The sequence below is a fragment of the Crocuta crocuta genome, unplaced genomic scaffold, assembly GCF_008692635.1.
Source record: "Crocuta crocuta isolate KB4526 unplaced genomic scaffold, BGI_CrCroc_1.0 scaffold322, whole genome shotgun sequence".
Classification (NCBI taxonomy): Eukaryota; Metazoa; Chordata; class Mammalia; order Carnivora; family Hyaenidae; genus Crocuta; species Crocuta crocuta.
In genome coordinates, this window is record NW_027532592.1 from 1,948,600 (window position 1) to 1,966,208 (window position 17,609).

A 17,609-nucleotide genomic window follows, 5' to 3' on the forward strand; every position below is an offset into this window, starting at 1 on the left:
ACAAGAAGTCCATAGCTTTATGGGCTTTTTAACTTAGTTTTTATGTTAGCTATAGGTCTAAGTACTTCATAGATTTGGTGCAATTATAAATGGCATCTTTTATACAAGGAAGTGCTGTTTGTTGCTGTTATATTCAAATGCAGTTGATTTATTTTAACGTTTACTTATTTATTTTGAGAGATACAGAGAGAATGCGCGCGTGCGTGTGAGCAAACGGGAGGGGCAGAGAGGGAGACAGAGAATCCCAAGCACAGAGCTGACAGCACAGAGCCCATCACGGGCCTCGATCCCACAAACCGTGAGATCATGACCTGAGCCAAAATCAGGAATTGGGCACTTAACCAAGTGAACCACTCAGGAGCCCTTCAGATGCAGTTTTTAAATATTGATTCTCTTGGGGCACCTGGGTGACTCAGTCAGTTAAGTGTCCAACTTTGGCTCAAGTCATGATCTTGCAGCTCATGAGTTCAAGCCCCACATCGAGCTCTTCACTAACAGAGCAGAGCCTGCTTGGGATTCTCTCCCTCTCTCTCTGCCCCTCCCGTGCTCTCTCTCTCTCAAAACAAAACAAAATATATGTATGATTTTCTGTCCAGCAACTTTGTAATTCTATTAGTTAATTCATAAATTCTTCTGGATTTTCAATTTGCATACACATGTCCTCTGGAAATAATAACAGAGGCAGCGTGGGGTAGTAGGAAAGAATATAGGCTGTGGAGTGACCTTGCTGAGTTTGGCAGCTGGCCCTGCTACTCACCTAGTTGAGTATACTCACCCAAGTTACTTACCGTGTCTTGTGCCTTAGACCAATCAACTGTAAAATAAGGTTACTAATAATACTGACCACATCCGGTTGTTGTGAGAGTTGAGTTAGTTAGTACCTGTAAGGCACTTAGTAAATATTGTATAAATATACGCTATTGTTGCTATTATTTTTTCCCCTTTTCAACTTCTATACCTAGTATTTCTTGCTCAAGTACAATGTCACACAGAAGTAAAGTTTGCTAGCATCCCTACATCTTTCTGATGTAAAAGGGAAAAAGCATCCAACGATACACCATTAAGGATCATGCTTGCTCTGTGCTTAAGATTGCCTTTATCCGATTAAGGAATGTCCATTTTGTTCCTAATATGCCAAGAGTTTTTATCATGGTAAGATGCTGCATTTTATCACCCGCTTTTTCTGAATCTATTGAAGTAATCATGATTTTTCTCTTGTAGTATCTTTTTTATTTTATTTTGTTTTGTTTTATTTATTTATGAGAGAGAGAGAGAGAGAGACAGCATGAGCAGGGGAGGGTCAGAGAGAGAGGGAGATACAGAATCTGAAACAAGCTCCAGGCTCTGAGCTGTCAGCACAGAGCCCAACGCGGCGCTCAAACCCACGAACTGTGAGATCATGACCTGAGCTGAAACCGACTGAGCCCCCCAGGTGCCCCAATAGTATCTTTTTTAAAAGAAATTCTTATTTATTTTAAAAGAGAGTGCAAGCACACAAGCAGGGGAGAGGCAAAGAGAGAATCCCAATCAGGGCTTGAACCCACAAACGCACAAGATCATGAGCTGAGCCAAAATCAAGAGTTGGTTGCTTAACTGCCTGAGCCACCCAGGTGCCCCTCTCCTATAGCATCTTGATGTGATGAATCGTATTTGTTTGGTTTATAACAGTAAGCCAAGCCTGCATTTCTGTGATACTGTGTAAATCATAAAGTAAATGAATGTCACTACCTGGAAACATCCAGAAGTACACTTGAATAAAAGAGCAGGAGCAAAGACAGATGCCCAGGAGAGTGGGAGACACATCGTCCAGGCCCCTAGCTGCTCTTTTGTTTGAACACCCCCCCCACCCCAAGCTCAAGGAATGCAGTTCTTTCCGGGGCACCTCGGGGGCTCAGTCAATGGGGCATCTGACTTCAGCTCAGGTCATAATCTTGTGGTTCATGAGTTCAGGCCCCATATCCGGCTCTGTGCTAACAGCTTGGGGCCTGGAGCCTGCTTCGGATTCTGTGTCTTTCTCTCTCTGCCCCTCCCCTGCTCATGCTCTGTCTCTCTCTGTCTCTGTCTCTCTCAAAAATAAACATTTAAGGGGCGCCTGGGTGGCTTAGTCGGTTAAGTGTCCGACTTTCGCTTAGGTCATGATCTCTGGTTCGTGGGTTCGAGCCCCACGTCGGGCTCTGTGCTGACTGCCAGCTCAGAGCCTGGAGCCTGTTTCAGTCTGTGACTCCCTCTCTCTCTGACCCTCCCCTGTTCACGCTGTCTCTCTCTCTCTCCTAGAAATAAATAAAACATTAAAAAAAATAAACATTTAAAAAAATTAAAAAGAAAAAGAAATGCAGTTCTTTCCAAAGCCTAAATTGAATGGAAGAAGATTCCTTTTCTCCCAGGGATATGGTTACTTACAGGAGGCTTGTCTTGTCTCAGCCTGAGAAATTGCCCTCTCGCCATGTTCATGCTGTGGTAGAACACCTTCAGGGCTTTGGCAAACTCTCTGTCCGAGCTGGCTGGCCAAGTGTATGTTTGATTCACTCCTCCGGCTTCTGGCAGGCATGCTGCCGTCCAAGTTACTTTCAGGGCATTGGGAAGCTTCTGTGCTAAGATGGGAAGGAGAGAGAACATTTATTGAAACATCTGCCCTTCCAAGTCTCAGTGCACATACTTACTTTGGTGGCAATCTCAAGCACCAGTTGAGACACATCCAAAGAAATCTCACCAGGCAGAAGGGAAAAAAATTCTCCTCTTTTTTTTTTTTTATGATACAAGATACAGATCAGCTCATTAAATACATCTCGGGGCTCAGTCGGTTAAGCGTCCGACCTCAGCTCAGGTCATGATCTCATGGTTCACGAGTTTGAGCCCCGCGTCAGGCTCTGTGCTGACAGCTCAGAGCCTGGATCCTGCTTCCAATTCTGTGTCTCCCTCTCTCTCGGCCTCTACCCTGCTCTCTCTCTCTCTCTCTCTCTCTCTCTCAAAAATAAACATTAAAAATGTAGAAAAAAAGGAAATGTATCTCAGGCGTAGGAGTTTGGAGAGAAACTTAACAGTCAAGACTTGCGTAGTCTCTCACCTTGTTGAGTAGAACCGGCCTTCTCAAGAGACTGTTTGAGAAACACGTTTTCCTCTCTCAGGGCTCGGTTAATGTTTCTGAGCAGCTCCGTCTCCTGTTCTAACCTGAGCACCTTCCTGTAGAGTTCTGATACCTGATTTGATGGGGTCTACAAAAAACACGTCAGGTTAGCCTTTTGCGGGATTATCTCCATGCCCTTTGGGACTGGGTGGGGTAGGGGTGAGGGTGTGGTGGGTAGGAGTGAAGGTGTGGCGAGCAGGGCTGCAGCCCCTGGAGAAACACAGGCGTCAATAAGGAAACCATTTAAATGGAAGGAACACCAGTGATCCCTAAGCAGCTGTCGTCTGAGGCGCCCATTTGAAGGTCACATACTGTGCACACCTGGCCTGTATCCATCACAGTGGACATCTTCTTGGTGTCCACCATGATGTGGCCTTCACTTGTGACCATGAGGTCCGGCTGAGAGCAGTTCAACTGGGCACAGCCTTCTGTAATGCGAGAGGGACACCGTCACGGAAACATCTTCACTGTCCAGCCCCAGTGTTGTGTGAACAGACTTTTTTAAAAAAAATGTTTATTTTTTTAGAGAAAGAGCATCAGCAGGAGAGGGACAGAGAGAGACAGGGAGAGAGAGAGAATCCCAAGCAGGCTCCACACTATCAGCACAGAGCCCAGTGTGGGGGTGGAGCTCATGAACCGCAAGATCATGACCTGAGCCGAAGTCAAGAGTCGGACACTTAACCAACTGAGCACCCCAGGCACCCCTAGGTGAAGAGGTTTAATCTCCTGTGGACTAGAGCCTAGGGACCCAGGGGAAGATAGCTCTTGGCTATTAAGAACCTGACCCCCTCCCTCCTCCACATCCTCAGCAGCCCTAGATATATTGACGTAATATCTGATTGAAGAATGCATCGTGCAAAAGAGAAAGCAAACATGGTACCTTGAAGACCCCATAAGTCAATAATGAGAGCATTTGTTTGTAAATAATTCAGAAACTCCTGAGATGCATTTAAGACTGTGAATTGGATGGTTTCTTCTATATGGGGATTCACAACTTTCCATACAGGCTTGGTATATAAAGTGCTTGAAAGATCATAAATTCTGTACCTGAGAAAAGAACATAAAACTTAATTTAAAACCAGAAGGGGCACATTTATAAAGGAATGGAGCAGAGGAGTCAAAGAATGATTGCCTGGCTTGGTTACTTGATGCAGGATGACCTGTATTGATTCTCGTGCTGGCTAACCCCAACACCTCCACTGTTTAACACAAGTACCATCACTACCTGGACAATATTAAATGTCTACAACAAAGGAAGTGGGTTGTGAGAAATACTTTCTCTCAATGATCTAAAATTATTAATTTTCCATGGGAGGTTGTAGTTTGGTTTTTGTCCCTCGAAGTTTCCTTTTCTTTATGGCTTTATCCCTTACTCTCTTTTAGCCTGACGAAGCCTATCTAGCATTTCTTCCCTATTGTGATAGTCTTTCATTTCCAACTCAAAAGCAAAAAACAAAAACAAAAACCTGAGCCAATTCTACGTAGATAGTACAGCTTTCCTGGATAGTCTATCAGGTAATTAGAATTTCTGACTACTCCTCCAGTCACTTAGGATCAATAAACATTGCGTTCGGTCCAGCAACTTAGAAGGATGTGGGGTTTCTATTAGACGGGGAAAGAGTCCTTTTGGGGTTGAGCAAGCAGAGAAACTTAAGAAAATTTCGTGATAAACTCGTTTTTCAAACTTGAGGCAGAAATTCCCTCCCGCCACAACCCACAAGGGGCTGGGGTGTGCGCGACACGTCCGCGGGGCAGGCCGGTACCCCATCTGAATGCCCCGCTCTGCGTCTTCCTTCAGCCACTTGATGCCAAGGCACCGCACGAGGCCAACCTGGAAATCCATCCTCCTGCCCAGCAACTCCGAAGGGTCGATAACCACATCCTCCTCACCACACGCTCTACAAACAGAGGACAGCATGGGTCACAGGCTAGCCTGGGCCCCAGCAGGTGAGGGTTGTGTCGTCAAAGGGAATGATTGAGACCCCTTAAGAGAGGGCCAGCTTCTCTGAAGAAAAGGTGAGCGTTACCAGCTGTGGAATCTGTTCTCTCAAGAGGCATTCAAGGAGCTCACAGCCTCCGGGGAAGAGACCACAGCATAGCCACTCCGTGCGATATGCCAACTAATATGCCAACTAGCGCTGGAGACCCGGCTGGGTTCCCAGTGGGGTGGACGACAGAGCCTCTCGAGGTGTCCCTTTCCTTGGTGAGCTCTTCACAGCCCAGAGTCAACTCCGGGCCTACAAGTTCGTGAACCAGTTTGGACAGCTTTCCAACAGGGGACGCCTCTCACGTCAACCTCACATGGAGCCTAGAAGCTAGGATTCCGCCTTAGTGATTTGCAAGGAGAGAGAAATCCTCCGGCAGCCTAGAAGCCCAAGGTGGCCAAGGGACCAGAGAGTTGCCTAGAGTCCAGCTTCGTCTCTGGGTGCCAGTACCCCGCGGCCCTGAGCTGCTCCCTCTTCAGAAAGACAAGAAGGCCGAGGGGACCTCGCACCCAGACCGGACCCCCACATGCCCGCCTCTTTGCTTAGAACTGCTGAGAGCCCTGGGCTTTTGTGAAAAGGCCATGGACTGCCCATGGCCTGGGGAGGGAACAGAGGGTCCCCAGAGGAGGGCAGAGGGCGGTGTGGCAGAGTTACGGCGAGGCCCATCCCCACTGAAGGTCGGCGAGCTCGGAATGAGGCCGGGTCAGGGAACAAAGCCACCTCAGTCCCTACCTTGAGGAAAGGGACAGAAAACCGATGGGAGCTTATACCACGGATGGAGCAGGGATGAGCTGGAAAATCAGCTTCCTTCCAGCCCTCGGGCCTCATCGGCAAGATCTGAGATCTTCCAGGCCAGCCAGTTTGGCCGCCCTGGCACAAATCAGATCTAATGAGGCCAAATCATGACTGCATGAGCTCTTCGGGGGACACCAAGCTGACCACCTCGTCCAGGAGAACTCAGGCTTGCTGAGAGTTTTCTGCCAGGACCAGGCTGGGGGGCAGGGGAGGGGAGGGAGGAGACACCCACCGTCCCTCCGGGGAGCAGGGAGTCACGTGGATGTGCACCACAGCTGCCACCTCCCCGTCGCAGTTCATGAACTCCACCTGTTCCTCGAACTTCATGGAGTAGGCAAGCGACTGGAGCCAGACATGGGCTGAGCCCAAGTGGATGACCTCGACAGGGTCCCAGAAGGGGTCGTCTTCCTGGGCCACGTGGCTGTCTTCTCCCTCCAGAAAGCGCTGGTAAAGTTCCTCCATTAGAAATTTCCTATTGATAAACTTGGCTTTTGACCAAATCCACACCTACAAACACAAAGGTGGGTCACCGGGATTGGATTTCACCTGCTCACAGTTCATTCCCATGACTTTTCCCAGCACACTCCCTGAGATGGGCCGGGTTTGGGGCCCCCAGGGCCCCCCAACCCTCTCGTCAAGCCTAGCTACCCTGGGAGTCCACATTCACTCCTGACTCATCGCTCCACCATTTCTTGAGTTGCTGGAGCCCAATAAACTAATAACTTAGATGATGGAGGGGTTAAACAACACCCCGTCCCAGGAGAGACGAAGGTCTGATTCTCAAGGTACACAGAAGAGTGGCCTCGAAGATGTCTGTGTCCCATAGCCTGGAACCTGCCAACGGGTCACCTTACATGGAAAAGGGAATTAAGGTTGTAGATGGAATGAAGTTTGCTTATCAGCCGACCTTACAAAGGGGAAATTCTCCTGGGTTACCCTGGTGGTAACCCAGGACCACATGTAATCACATGGACCATAAATGTGGAAGGTTGGGGGAGAAGAGACGGTCAGACGGCAGCTGAAGGGGGGTCAGGGAGAGGCTGTGTGGCTGACGTTTGGAGATGGAGCACGGTGGCCATGAACCCAGGAAAGCGGGGGCTTCTAGAAGCTTCAAGAAACAAGGAAACAGCTTCTCAGGCCCTCAGGAAGCAGAGCTCTGCCGGCATCTCGCTTTTAGTGCAGGGAGGCCTGGGCTGGGCTGTGAGGTGATGATGTGTGGCTCACGCCCCCTGAGAACCTTCTGCTGTCCGTCCCTGTGTGAGGGGCAGGGCTGCTGTGAGGACAGAAGCAAAGGCTGTGGTGGCCGGGGGAGGAAAGTTACATGGAAAGTTCTGGACCATTAAACGGCACATTGGAAGGGGTTACCACGTAAGCCAGCAACCCCTTCTCTGAGCACCGTGAAAAACACACAAGGAACTAACCCATGCGTCCTTCTGTGAGCACTACGTGCCTTCAAAAAAACATCCTCCTCCAGACACTATAAAGACTTTGTGCGTTCCTTGTTTGCCTCAAGTAAAGCGAAACACCGCCCTCTTCCCTGAGAGGCCGTGTAAGGACCACGTGTGAACCTGACCTTGGCAGAGCACAGCACAGGCTCCAGGGGGCGGGCTTTTAAAGCCCCGTGGCGGTGAGGGCCCCGAGACAAGGGAATCCACATCCTCAGTCCACTGCATCCTTCCTGCTGGGGACAGAGGGCCCGGGCCCGGGGACCGCTCAGCGGGGCTCTGTGGCACCGGCCGCGTCTCTGCCGACCTTCCTGTCCCCGCGGGGCCTCGGGCCGAGCACTCAGACTCCCCGGCCAGAAGCTGTTGCACAGACACCGCTGCGAAGTCAGGGCTGAGACCCTCCCTCTCTCACACGGCCCCGGCTTCTCCTGAATTGTCCCCGATGTGTCTCTTGATAGTCACACTAAGTGGCCTGGGTGTGTGGGGGGGGGAGGGGGGCAGTTCTTATCTCCTCCCCGGGCGGCCACGAGGGTGCCGCGTGTGTGTGTGTGTGTGTGTGTGTGTGTGTGTACTCACTGCTGCTGTGTACCCGGCTGTTGTACCACACACACGAAACCTTCCAGGAGGGACCACGGGACAGCCAGCATTTTCGGAAGCCCCCGGGGGAAGGCGAACTTCATCTGCGGAAAGGCCAAGGATACGTTCAGAAGCTAAAAATGGACAGCCTTGGAGATGACCGGTCAGGAAGACTAGTCTTTGCCAGAGAAAACAGTAAAACAGAAACAAAATCACCGTAAAATCAATCGGCGCCCAGTCCCTTAACAGAGGACCCGGTGGGCTGTGTACAGAAGCCGGCCATCGGCTCTCGCACGCCACGTGCCTGACCGTGAGTGTCACACACTGTCCTGCCTCCTGGTTCTGGTGACGGCAGCCTGCGTGTTTGGGTAACCCTTCCGCTCCTCATAGAAAAGGCTGCATGAAATATCTTTTCAATTCGCCGTAAACTATAATCAATGAAATACAGAATAGCATGAAAGCTCCTCAAAACAAGTTCTGACAAGACGGTAGGAGACAGCCAACGCAAACCGCGGCCGAGCGCCTGGCCCCAGAGGCGTGCGGCGTCCTGGGTCACCAAAGCTCCTCCGTCCCGGTGGCCTCTTCCGGAAAACACAAAAGCACAATCACGAGCGTGCACACTGAGGATTCAGCTCCAAAGGCCTCGTGGGGCATGGCACAGAGGTCAAGGTCAACTTCCCAGGGAGCGGGTCTCATGGGAGACCCTCCTGAGTCACCCGCGACCCCTGAAGGCCTCACTGGGGGCGTGAGACGAGCCAGCATCGAGCCTGCTGCTGCGGACTGAATGTCGTGTCCCCCCAGACCCGTATGCGGAACCTGGCCCTCAGGCCGTGGGGGTGGGGGGCTCACGAACGGAGTTAGCGCCTTAGGAAAGAGGCCCCCACATACTCCCTGGCCCCTGATGCCACGTGAGGACCCAGCGAGAAGGTGTCCCTCACCGGATACCGGATGTGCCTGTGCCGTGACCTTGGGCTCCCAGCCTCCAGCTGTGGTGCCTGCTGTAGCAACAGGAAGGGACGGACCCATCTGCCCTCCCCCTACCCCCCAACGCCAGGAGACGCCCAGGCGGCCACCTTGGCACCAGCCAGAGGAAGAGATGAAACAGAGGGAGGGCCGCCTGGGGGCCTCAGGTGGTTAAGCGGCCGACCTTGGCTTAGGTCATGATCTCATTGTTCATGAGGTTGAGCCCCGTGTCGGGCTCTGTGCTGACAGCTCAGAGCCTGCTTGGGATCCTCTGTCTCTCTCTGCTCCTCCCCTGCTCACACATGCTCTCTCTCTCTCTCTTTCTCAAAATAAACATTAAAAACAATAATCATAAAAGTAAATGGAGAGTGGTGGTCGGGAGTGATTCCAGGGCCTGGTGCTGTGTGGGAGAGAGGCCCAGGAGGGAAACCTGGAGGAGGAGGCTCCCCATCCCAGAGTCTGTCCCCAGGGCTCAGCTCACACCAGGAACACGCGGAGCCCTTCACTGGGTCTCCACAGGCTGCAGGGGGTCAAGCCAGCCTCTGTCCCCATGAGGCCCCTCAGAAACCCGTCCCTAGCGGCATCCGCACCTCGCGGGTCCTTTGGTTGGTCACCTTCACCATGACCTCCTTCTGTAGCTCGTGGCCCCTGGAGTCTGATGCCACCAAATTCTTCACCTTCAGTTCCATCCTGAGTCCCTGTAAGAGGAGTGCGTCTCCCTGAGCCGCCCTGCCCTGCGCGGCCCGGCCGTCCTTGCCACTCTGTTCTCAACCTCACATGCTCCCCAGGTGCAGACGTTGTCTTGCAAGTGTCCTGTGGCACCGAGGGGCCGCCCCCTGCTCGTGTCTTCTCTGTGGCTAGAAGGCTTCAGGGTCCTAGACCCAGAGAAGCCCCTCTGGAGGGCAACCTGGAAGGGTGGCCTGGCAAGCAGGCATTGGCATGGGGACCTGGCGGCCATGGTGGCCAGGACTGACGAGGCCTGGGTGTTGGCCTGGGGTCTGTCACTGGCTCACTGTGGGGCCCCGGGCCCTCGTAGGTACCGCGAAGCTGGCTGGGGCAGTGGGGGTGACAGCCGTGGAGCCTGTTCTCTGAGTTCCTTCCGGACCTGGCATTACACTGTCTTCCAGCTCTTACCTTCTTCAGCTCTTCACCCATTTGATTGGCTTCTGCCACCAGGGGCATCAGCCTGACGTAGTCCTGGAACACAGCCAGCACGCTGGGGTCCGCTTTCCCGTGGCCGTGATTCGCAGCTCCTGGAAAGCCCGCGGGGCCCCGGTGACGGCGGGTCACTTGTTCTGGGGGATTTATTTATATGCTTATGTGCTCAGTTATTTGATGGTTCACCAAATGTCTACGTTTGAAAATTACATGGGGCGCCTGGGGGCTCAGTTGAGCGTCTGACTTCAGCTCAGGTCATGATCTCATGGTTCGTGTGTTCGAGCCCCGTGTCGAGCTCTGTGCTGATGGCTCAGAGCCTGGAGCCTGTTCCGATTCTGTGTCTCCCTCTCTCTGCCCCTCCCCTACTCACGCTCTGTCTTTCTCTCAAAAATGAACAAACATTAAAAAACATTCAAGGTCATAGCAGAGCCTTGTGTAGAGATCTGATTCCCTAGGAGGATGTAGCAGTGTGCATTCACTCGACTATTGACTGGGGCTTTGACTCTGAGCTGTGAGATGGTGATTTGTAGAAGAGTGGCAAATTAAAATGACTTTTGTCCAGTAGAAGATTATTGCCCCAGAGACCATCAACCAGCTTTGTCTAAGTCAGTCTTATTTCAGGATTCTTCCCTCGTATGCTATACAGTTGACCCTTGCACAATGCAGGGGTTAAGGCCCTGACCCCCCCCCAGTAAAAAATCCACTTAATTTTTGATTCCCCCAAAACTTAACTACGAATAGCCTATTGTTGGCCTAAAGACGTACCAATAAACAGTTGATTAATACATATTTTGTATGTTCTATGTATTATATACTTACAATAAAGTAAGCTGGAGAAAAGAAAATGTTACTGAGAAAGTCATAAGAAAGAGAAAATACGTTTACAGGACTGTGCTGTGTTTATAAAACAAAACAAAACAAACTACCACCATGTATAAGGAGACCCACGCAGTTCAAACCCATGTTGTCTGAGGGTCAACTGTATCTATCACCCACTTCTCCGTTTATTAATGAAATAGTTTAATAAATTAACTCTGACATGTGCTCACTCTACGGAAATCATATTTTTACGTTCTAAACATTTCACTTCAGAACAACAAAAGAGTATTTTCTTAAGGGAAGCAGGAGAGCACACAGTGAAAGCAGTTGCTTTTAGATCAGCACATGGAAAATGCTGGAAGGCAGAGCCCGGGGCTGCTCACCGAGCTTGTCCACGCTCACTCCCTCCGCAGCTGCTCTCTCCAGCTGGAAGAAGTCATAGTCAAACCTGGTCAAGTCTTCACTGCCTCGCTCTGAAGGAAGCCCGATGTAGAGGTAGGCGCTGTTGGATCCCAAGATAATGCGATCCTGGGGAGGAGACCGGTGGTCAGGGGAGCAGGCCGCCCTCACACGACTCTGAGCAGAGGTGCGGGGTCAGTTTGCTCCAGGGGTGGCCAAGGCCCCGTGGCCAGCCCAGCTGTGTTAAATCACAAAACCTGCGTGAGTTCCCCAGAGAGGCAAGGGACCCACGAATGCGGAGGAAGAGATTCGCATTTTGCTTTTGTGTGCATGCTTTCGTTTATTTCTTCTTTTATCCTACACGGAGCTCCGACTCCCCATCGGCCACTGGGAACCCCAGTGGGGACCAAACAGACCTGTTCGCCTCTAGGACTTTATAGGCAGATAGTGTCATAGTCTGACAGAGATGCTTGAATGAAATGGGGGTGCTTCCTCAGAAGGTACAACAGGGGCGCCTCATTTGCACCGGGGATCAGAGTGGTCCTCTCCCAAGGTGCGCTACTTAAGGCTCCAAGGGTAGTAAGTTTCAGCAAGGCAGAGAGGGCTGCTGCCATCAGAGCCTGGGATGTTTCCAACAATGGGAGCAGGTCCATGTGACCTTTGGCAGTGAGGCTGCAGGTGGCAGGGAGATGGTGCTCCTCACACAGGGTCCTGAAAGGGTGGTCACTGAGGATTTCCAGGAGGGCGTGGTTTAATCCAACTAGCTTGTCTAGAAGGCTCTCTGTGGCTACAGTGTGAAGATGGGTTGAAGAGGGGCTTGGGCAGCAGGGAGGCTGGTGGGGGCTCCTGTGGTCCGTGGGGACCGAGGCTGGGGTGTGTGGGGGAGATGGAGAGCCCAGTGTTTGCGAGGTGCTGTGTGGTCCCTCCCAATGGCACATCTTTTAAGAAGTCTAGGATATCCTAAAAGCTTGGGGCTGGAAAGAGTCTTGGTGAACTTCTAGTTCACTCGTTTTTGTTTTGTTAAGTTCTGATGGGGTACTTAATGGTACCTTAATGGTGGCTCAGTTAAGGGTCCTACTCTTGATCTCGATCAGGTCATGGTCTCTCGGCTTGTGGGTTTGAGCCCCACATCGGGCTCTGTGCTGACAGCCCAGACCCTCCTTGGGATTCTCTCTTTCCCTCTCTCTCTGCCCCTTCCCTACTCATTCTCTCTCTCTCAAAATATATAAATTTAAAAACATTTATAGATGAATTCCCGAGAGGTGAAGTGACTTGCCCAAGTACACGCGACAAGTTAATATCAGATCTCCCGACCCAAAGCTGTGACCATGTCTATTGTAGCAGGGGGACATGGGGTGGCTGGCACCCCGTCCTGCCCACCACTTGCCACAGTGTGGAGGCCTGGGGCACCTCCCGAGGACCCCTTCTCCTAGCTCTCCGGTGGGACTGAGGAAATTCTGCGGCCAGGCAGGAAAGTTTACCAAGTGCTGCAGTTTCGTCTTGGTCATGACGGGCACCCCGTTAACAACAACCTTGCATTTGCCGTGTGGTGTGACCGTCACCTTCCCATCCAAATTCGTGAAGGAAGCATGTTTATCTGAAATTCTAAAAAGACAAGAGGTCATCTAATTAACCCAGATAATTATGACTTCAGCGCCCACGGTTTTGGTTGTTCCCCACTCGCACGTGTAAGACCTACGGATGCCACAGGGTGGCCGAAAGTGGCTCAAGGGGGTCACAGCAGAGAGGAAGCCGGAGAAGGACAGCAAAGCGATTCTTTTAGTAACACAAGCAGCACCCAGTGAGGCCGACCGCTGCAAGGAGCCCGCAGAGGCAGGGTGACCGCTGGGGTCCTCCAAAACTCACGGGCCGCGGAACCAAGAAGTGGGGAAATGGAAAGATGCTTCAGAGGGTGCTGGGGCAGGTGGCCAGTACTGACTGATAAGAGTCTACATGCCATAGAGAAGGTTAGATCAGTTTCTGGGTATCTGTGATACAAAGGCAGACTTTATATGCTAAAGACTTAGAGGTAGATGTCAGAGGTGTCAGATGGATAGCCCCCTAGACGTTATCCAAGTGCCCTGAATGACCAGCTTCCTAACTGTTCTAGAATGTTCTTAGACTCCTTGGCTGCATTGGAATGCTCTGGGTGCTGAGACACTTGTCCATCTATATCCCTTGTGTGCATGGGGCCCAGGGATGCAGTGGGAGAGGCTTTACCCTCAGCTCATCTGGAGTTTGGCCGTCTACAGGTCCCCACAGGAAGTGGTCTAGAAAGGGAGATGGGGGGAATTCCCAGGAAGAGTCGGGGAAGGGGCCCAGAGGCTGGCGGTGCAGGGAGAAGCCATGTCAGCTGGCCCCCGGTCAGCACAGGCCTCCTCCCCTCTGCTTTGGCTCAGGACGGCTGTGGTACATCAAGGGGGCTGGTCGGCTGGGTCTCTGTGGAGCTGATTGAGCCTACTGGCTGGAAATCTGTGGGCAGTCAGGGCACCTCGGAACTGGGAAGAGGAACAGAGAGGCCACGGAGGTAGGAGTTCGTGAGAACCCTCAGGGTTCCACAGGGCCTCCTCCCACAGACAGGGTCATACCAAAGGCTGGGCTTTCCCTTCATCCAGTTGGCAAGGGCTCTGAGCACAGAGATCTGAGGATCCTATCGCTTTTGGTGGTAAGACCACGAAGGACGTGGCCACTCGTGGAGGGCTCTCCCTCCACTCTCTTCATCTGCTGGCCTCGTCCACCTGTGGCTCCTTGTGCAGAATCACTGTACAGGGTCTAGCAACGGGCCTTCCCTCCTCTGACCTCAGAGCCCAGGAAGCAAAGCGAGTGTGGTGGGAAGGATTTCCATGGGAGCATGAAAGACCTTTCTTCCAGAAGCCTTGAAGTGGGTTCCTGAGGGCAGGTCTGAGAAGTTGTCCTGGCTTGTCCTTCAGGGTTTGTGGTCCCACCCAGTGACGCCCAAATGTTGAGCACCGCCTGCGGAGTGAGTGGTCACAATTCTGGGACACAGATGATTCACACGTCAACTTACCCCAAACCTTGAAGAAGGATGGCATTGGAAGCGGCCCGGCCAGCATCACATGAACCTCAGACAGAAATGGGATAATTTCTTTTCAAAATTTGTCAGGATTTGACCTTACCAAGTGAACTTGTCTCATGCTTGTGAAGGCCATTTGCTCTCCGAGAGGATGTTTAGTCATAAGTACCTGGACCCCACCCCATGTTACAGATCATTGTCTTACTTTCTGCCCCTTAGGGGGATTCCTAACTTTTTAGAAGTTCCACCTTATTGGTAGGAATTCTGGAGGAAGGAACTGTCCAGTCTGGACCTTAGGAGATACAATAAAACCCGGCCGCAGGGCAGGTTTTTTCTGTGCAGCTCTGTTCTGTGAAGTAACAGACACGGGACAGGATAGAGAGCATCACGCCACCCCCACCCCTACCCTGGGGGCTGCGCCGCCCCTGGGCCTCACTTCCATCCAGTGCAAGTCCTCTCCTGTCCGGGGCATGCTCAGGGCTGGGGTGTGGAAAGCCAGGTGTTACTACAATACCATGCTGTTTTCCAAAAGTTGAATAAACAAAATGTGGTATATACACGTATAACGGAATATTGTTCCGCCTTTAAAAGGAAGGGAATTCTGGGATGCCTGGGTGGCTCTGTCAGTTAAGCGTCCAACTCTTGATTTCGGCTCAGGTCATGATCTCACAGTTGATGAGATCGAGCCCCACGTCAGGCTCTGTGCTTAGAGTGTGGAACGTGCTTGGGATTTTCTCTCTCTCCCTCTCTCTCTGCTCCACTTGTGCTTGCTCACTCTCAACATAAAATCAACTTGGAAAAAAAAAGGAAGGAAATTCTGACACCTGCTAGCACATAGATGACCTTGAGGGTAGTAGGCTGAGTGAGATATGCTAGTCACAGAGGGACAAATGCTGTGTGACTCCAATGATGTGGAGTGCCTAGAATAGTCACATTCGTGGAGACAGGAGGTAGGACGGAAGTAGAATGGAGGGTGTCTGGGGCTAGGGGAACTGGTGTTGACTGGGGACGGCTTTCGGTTTGGGAAGAAGAAAAGGTTCTGGGGTTGGGTGGGGGTGAGGGTGGCACCACGGTGTGAATGTGCTGATGGCCCTGAACTGTCTACTTAAACATAGCTGGTGTGGTGAATTTTATGGTCTATATATTTACCGCAAAAAGAAAGATTCAAAAGAGAAAGAAACATGAAGCAAGAAGCCTGAGCGGGTCCAGAGTGGCTCGGGAGGGGTGAGTACCAGCCTGAATGAAATACTTGAGGACGCCTGTGAGCTGCGGGTCCTCGTTGACGTTGAGAAGGTAAGGGAGGGTCTCCATCATCTGCTGCTCCTGCGGGAGAGACAGGGGCCTGTCACTGCACAGGCCCAGCACGTTCAAGACCGCATTGTTCCTTTCCCACCCACCTTCTACCAAAGCCATTTGTCTCCACATCCTGTCCGATCGCCCGGGAGAGCCCAGTGTCGCGGGGGGCTCTGCTCATAGCAGGGGTGAGCCCCTACCCTCGGCGGGTCAGCCATCAGGGGCCTGAGTTCATCTGGACAGGACTGTTGCAAAGTGTAGCCAGTTTCTGCCTCTGTTCCCCCTTCTACCCTGACTTGTACCCCACTATTTTCTTCAGGTCCCCCCACATCCCCGTCGTCCTAAGGCCCCGTCGAGTGCCTTACCTGGGTCATCCTTCCCACTAACCTTGGCTGCCCTACACCTCAGACTCCCCCAGTCCTGCAGGCTAGCCCACTGGCGATCAGATGGGGGTGATCAAACGTGTTGTGTGCTGTACCCCCTCCTAGTTACCCAAGTACATCTCATCCTTCATCCCAGTATCGATAGATTGCGCTTATACAGGATTGATGGTCGATCAGAACTAGAATAAATTGTTCAGACACAAGCAAGCTTTTCAGTCTTGAAGTTCTGATAGAGAGTAAGGGGGGTAAGAGTCCTTTCCATTGTTCCTGTCCATACTTCTAGAATCCTTGGACCCTAACTCGTCCTGGCCTCCTGGTGTCACAGACCCCGGCCCCACCGCGCTCCCCCCTGCCTGAAGCTCACTTCTCTTCCAGGCTTCCCAAGCCTTTCGGAAGCCAGCCTGGGTCCCTGTCACCACTCCAGAAGTGCTCCAAGTCTAGCCATGACATGGGGTTTGTGCAGAGCTGTGGCTTTGGGGAGTCAGGTCATGGCGGGAGTGCGCTGTAGATGGGGTGCGCCAAGAGGGCATCTCCCTGACCCAAGTACAAAACTCACATCACAGCCCACTTCTGTTCTGATGCCGGCAGATACTGTGCTCAGGAGCACACTGTACGGTCCCCGGAAGACGGTTCACAGCCCTCTAATTCTCCCCAAACTGTAATTATCAGCAGCCTTGACTCATCAAGGCCACTTGGCTTCCATCCCCCTCATGCCTTGCCATCCCCTCCCCTAGCGCTGCCAGTGGTACTGATAGGTATCATTTGTCACTTATCACACTTATCACACTTATCACATGCCACATCTCATGTGCTACACATTCACTGGGGTAAAAACCACCCAGATGATCTGCTGGACAGATCAGGCAGCTGCCCAGGCAGCTGGTCGCACGTGGGAAGAGTGTGAGTTTCCCTGCCAGGTATGGGCCTCGGCAGGTGGAGGGAACGAAGCTCACCTTGGCAATGGCCACGTACTGCTGTCGCCACTCTTCCCGAGCCTGCTCCAGCTGGCACGCCCAGGGCCCCGATTCTGCCAGCAGGCGGGCCGGCTGCTCTGGAAGGGGGGAGAGGTCTTAAGCAGTGGGTCTACAGGGTCAAGGGCGAGGAGCAGAATAACTATAATAGAACTTGACTCTGTTCTTGGCCAAAACCAGGGATGCTGGGCAGAGTGGGAAATTGAGCTGCGCTATCGGGTGAAGAAGTCGCTCGGTTGTTTCTACAAAGAGTGCTCTCCTTTTAATTCGTAGGAATGTAGAACACAAAGAGCGCATGAAGTTCCGTAATCTCTTTGATCGTGTAGGCACGTGAGAATGTTCTGTCTTATACCCTCAGTACTGGGAGTTCCTACGAGGCCAGGGACTCGGGGAACATCACAGGCTTATGTCATTTCCCACATATTTTGTGCTTATGAACAGTGGGCATTCGATGCTATATTCAGGTCAACATCCGTCCAGTTTACACTGAGCGCCAGAGGTTTGGACCTTCTGGCATTGCCGTTTTCACGCTACACCGTGTTCACCAATTCTACTTCAATGGTTTTATAATTTGCTGTGTCCTGGTTCATCCCATTGTAAATTATTAATGGGCATAAAGTTATATATGTGTGTATATATATATATATATATATATATATATATA

General features: G+C 51.8%; 1 protein-coding gene across 1 annotated transcript in view; it reads right to left on the bottom strand.

Moving 5' to 3' along the window:
- Nucleotides 1-17,609, bottom strand: part of LOC144244527 (kinesin-like protein KIF28P) — a gene marked incomplete at its 5' end in the record, with an annotated part of 69,134 nt that overhangs the window by 3,997 nt on the left and 47,528 nt on the right. Inside the window, 13 exons of the mRNA XM_077779866.1 lie at nt 2,401-2,591; nt 3,053-3,212; nt 3,446-3,552; nt 4,005-4,171; nt 4,888-5,022; nt 6,137-6,411; nt 9,479-9,586; nt 10,023-10,141; nt 11,249-11,393; nt 12,746-12,869; nt 14,293-14,347; nt 15,531-15,621; nt 16,928-17,025. Of these exons, the coding sequence (XP_077635992.1) occupies nt 2,401-2,591; nt 3,053-3,212; nt 3,446-3,552; nt 4,005-4,171; nt 4,888-5,022; nt 6,137-6,411; nt 9,479-9,586; nt 10,023-10,141; nt 11,249-11,393; nt 12,746-12,869; nt 14,293-14,347; nt 15,531-15,621; nt 16,928-17,025 (1,775 nt within the window). The remainder of the gene's footprint in view (nt 1-2,400; nt 2,592-3,052; nt 3,213-3,445; nt 3,553-4,004; nt 4,172-4,887; nt 5,023-6,136; nt 6,412-9,478; nt 9,587-10,022; nt 10,142-11,248; nt 11,394-12,745; nt 12,870-14,292; nt 14,348-15,530; nt 15,622-16,927; nt 17,026-17,609) is intronic.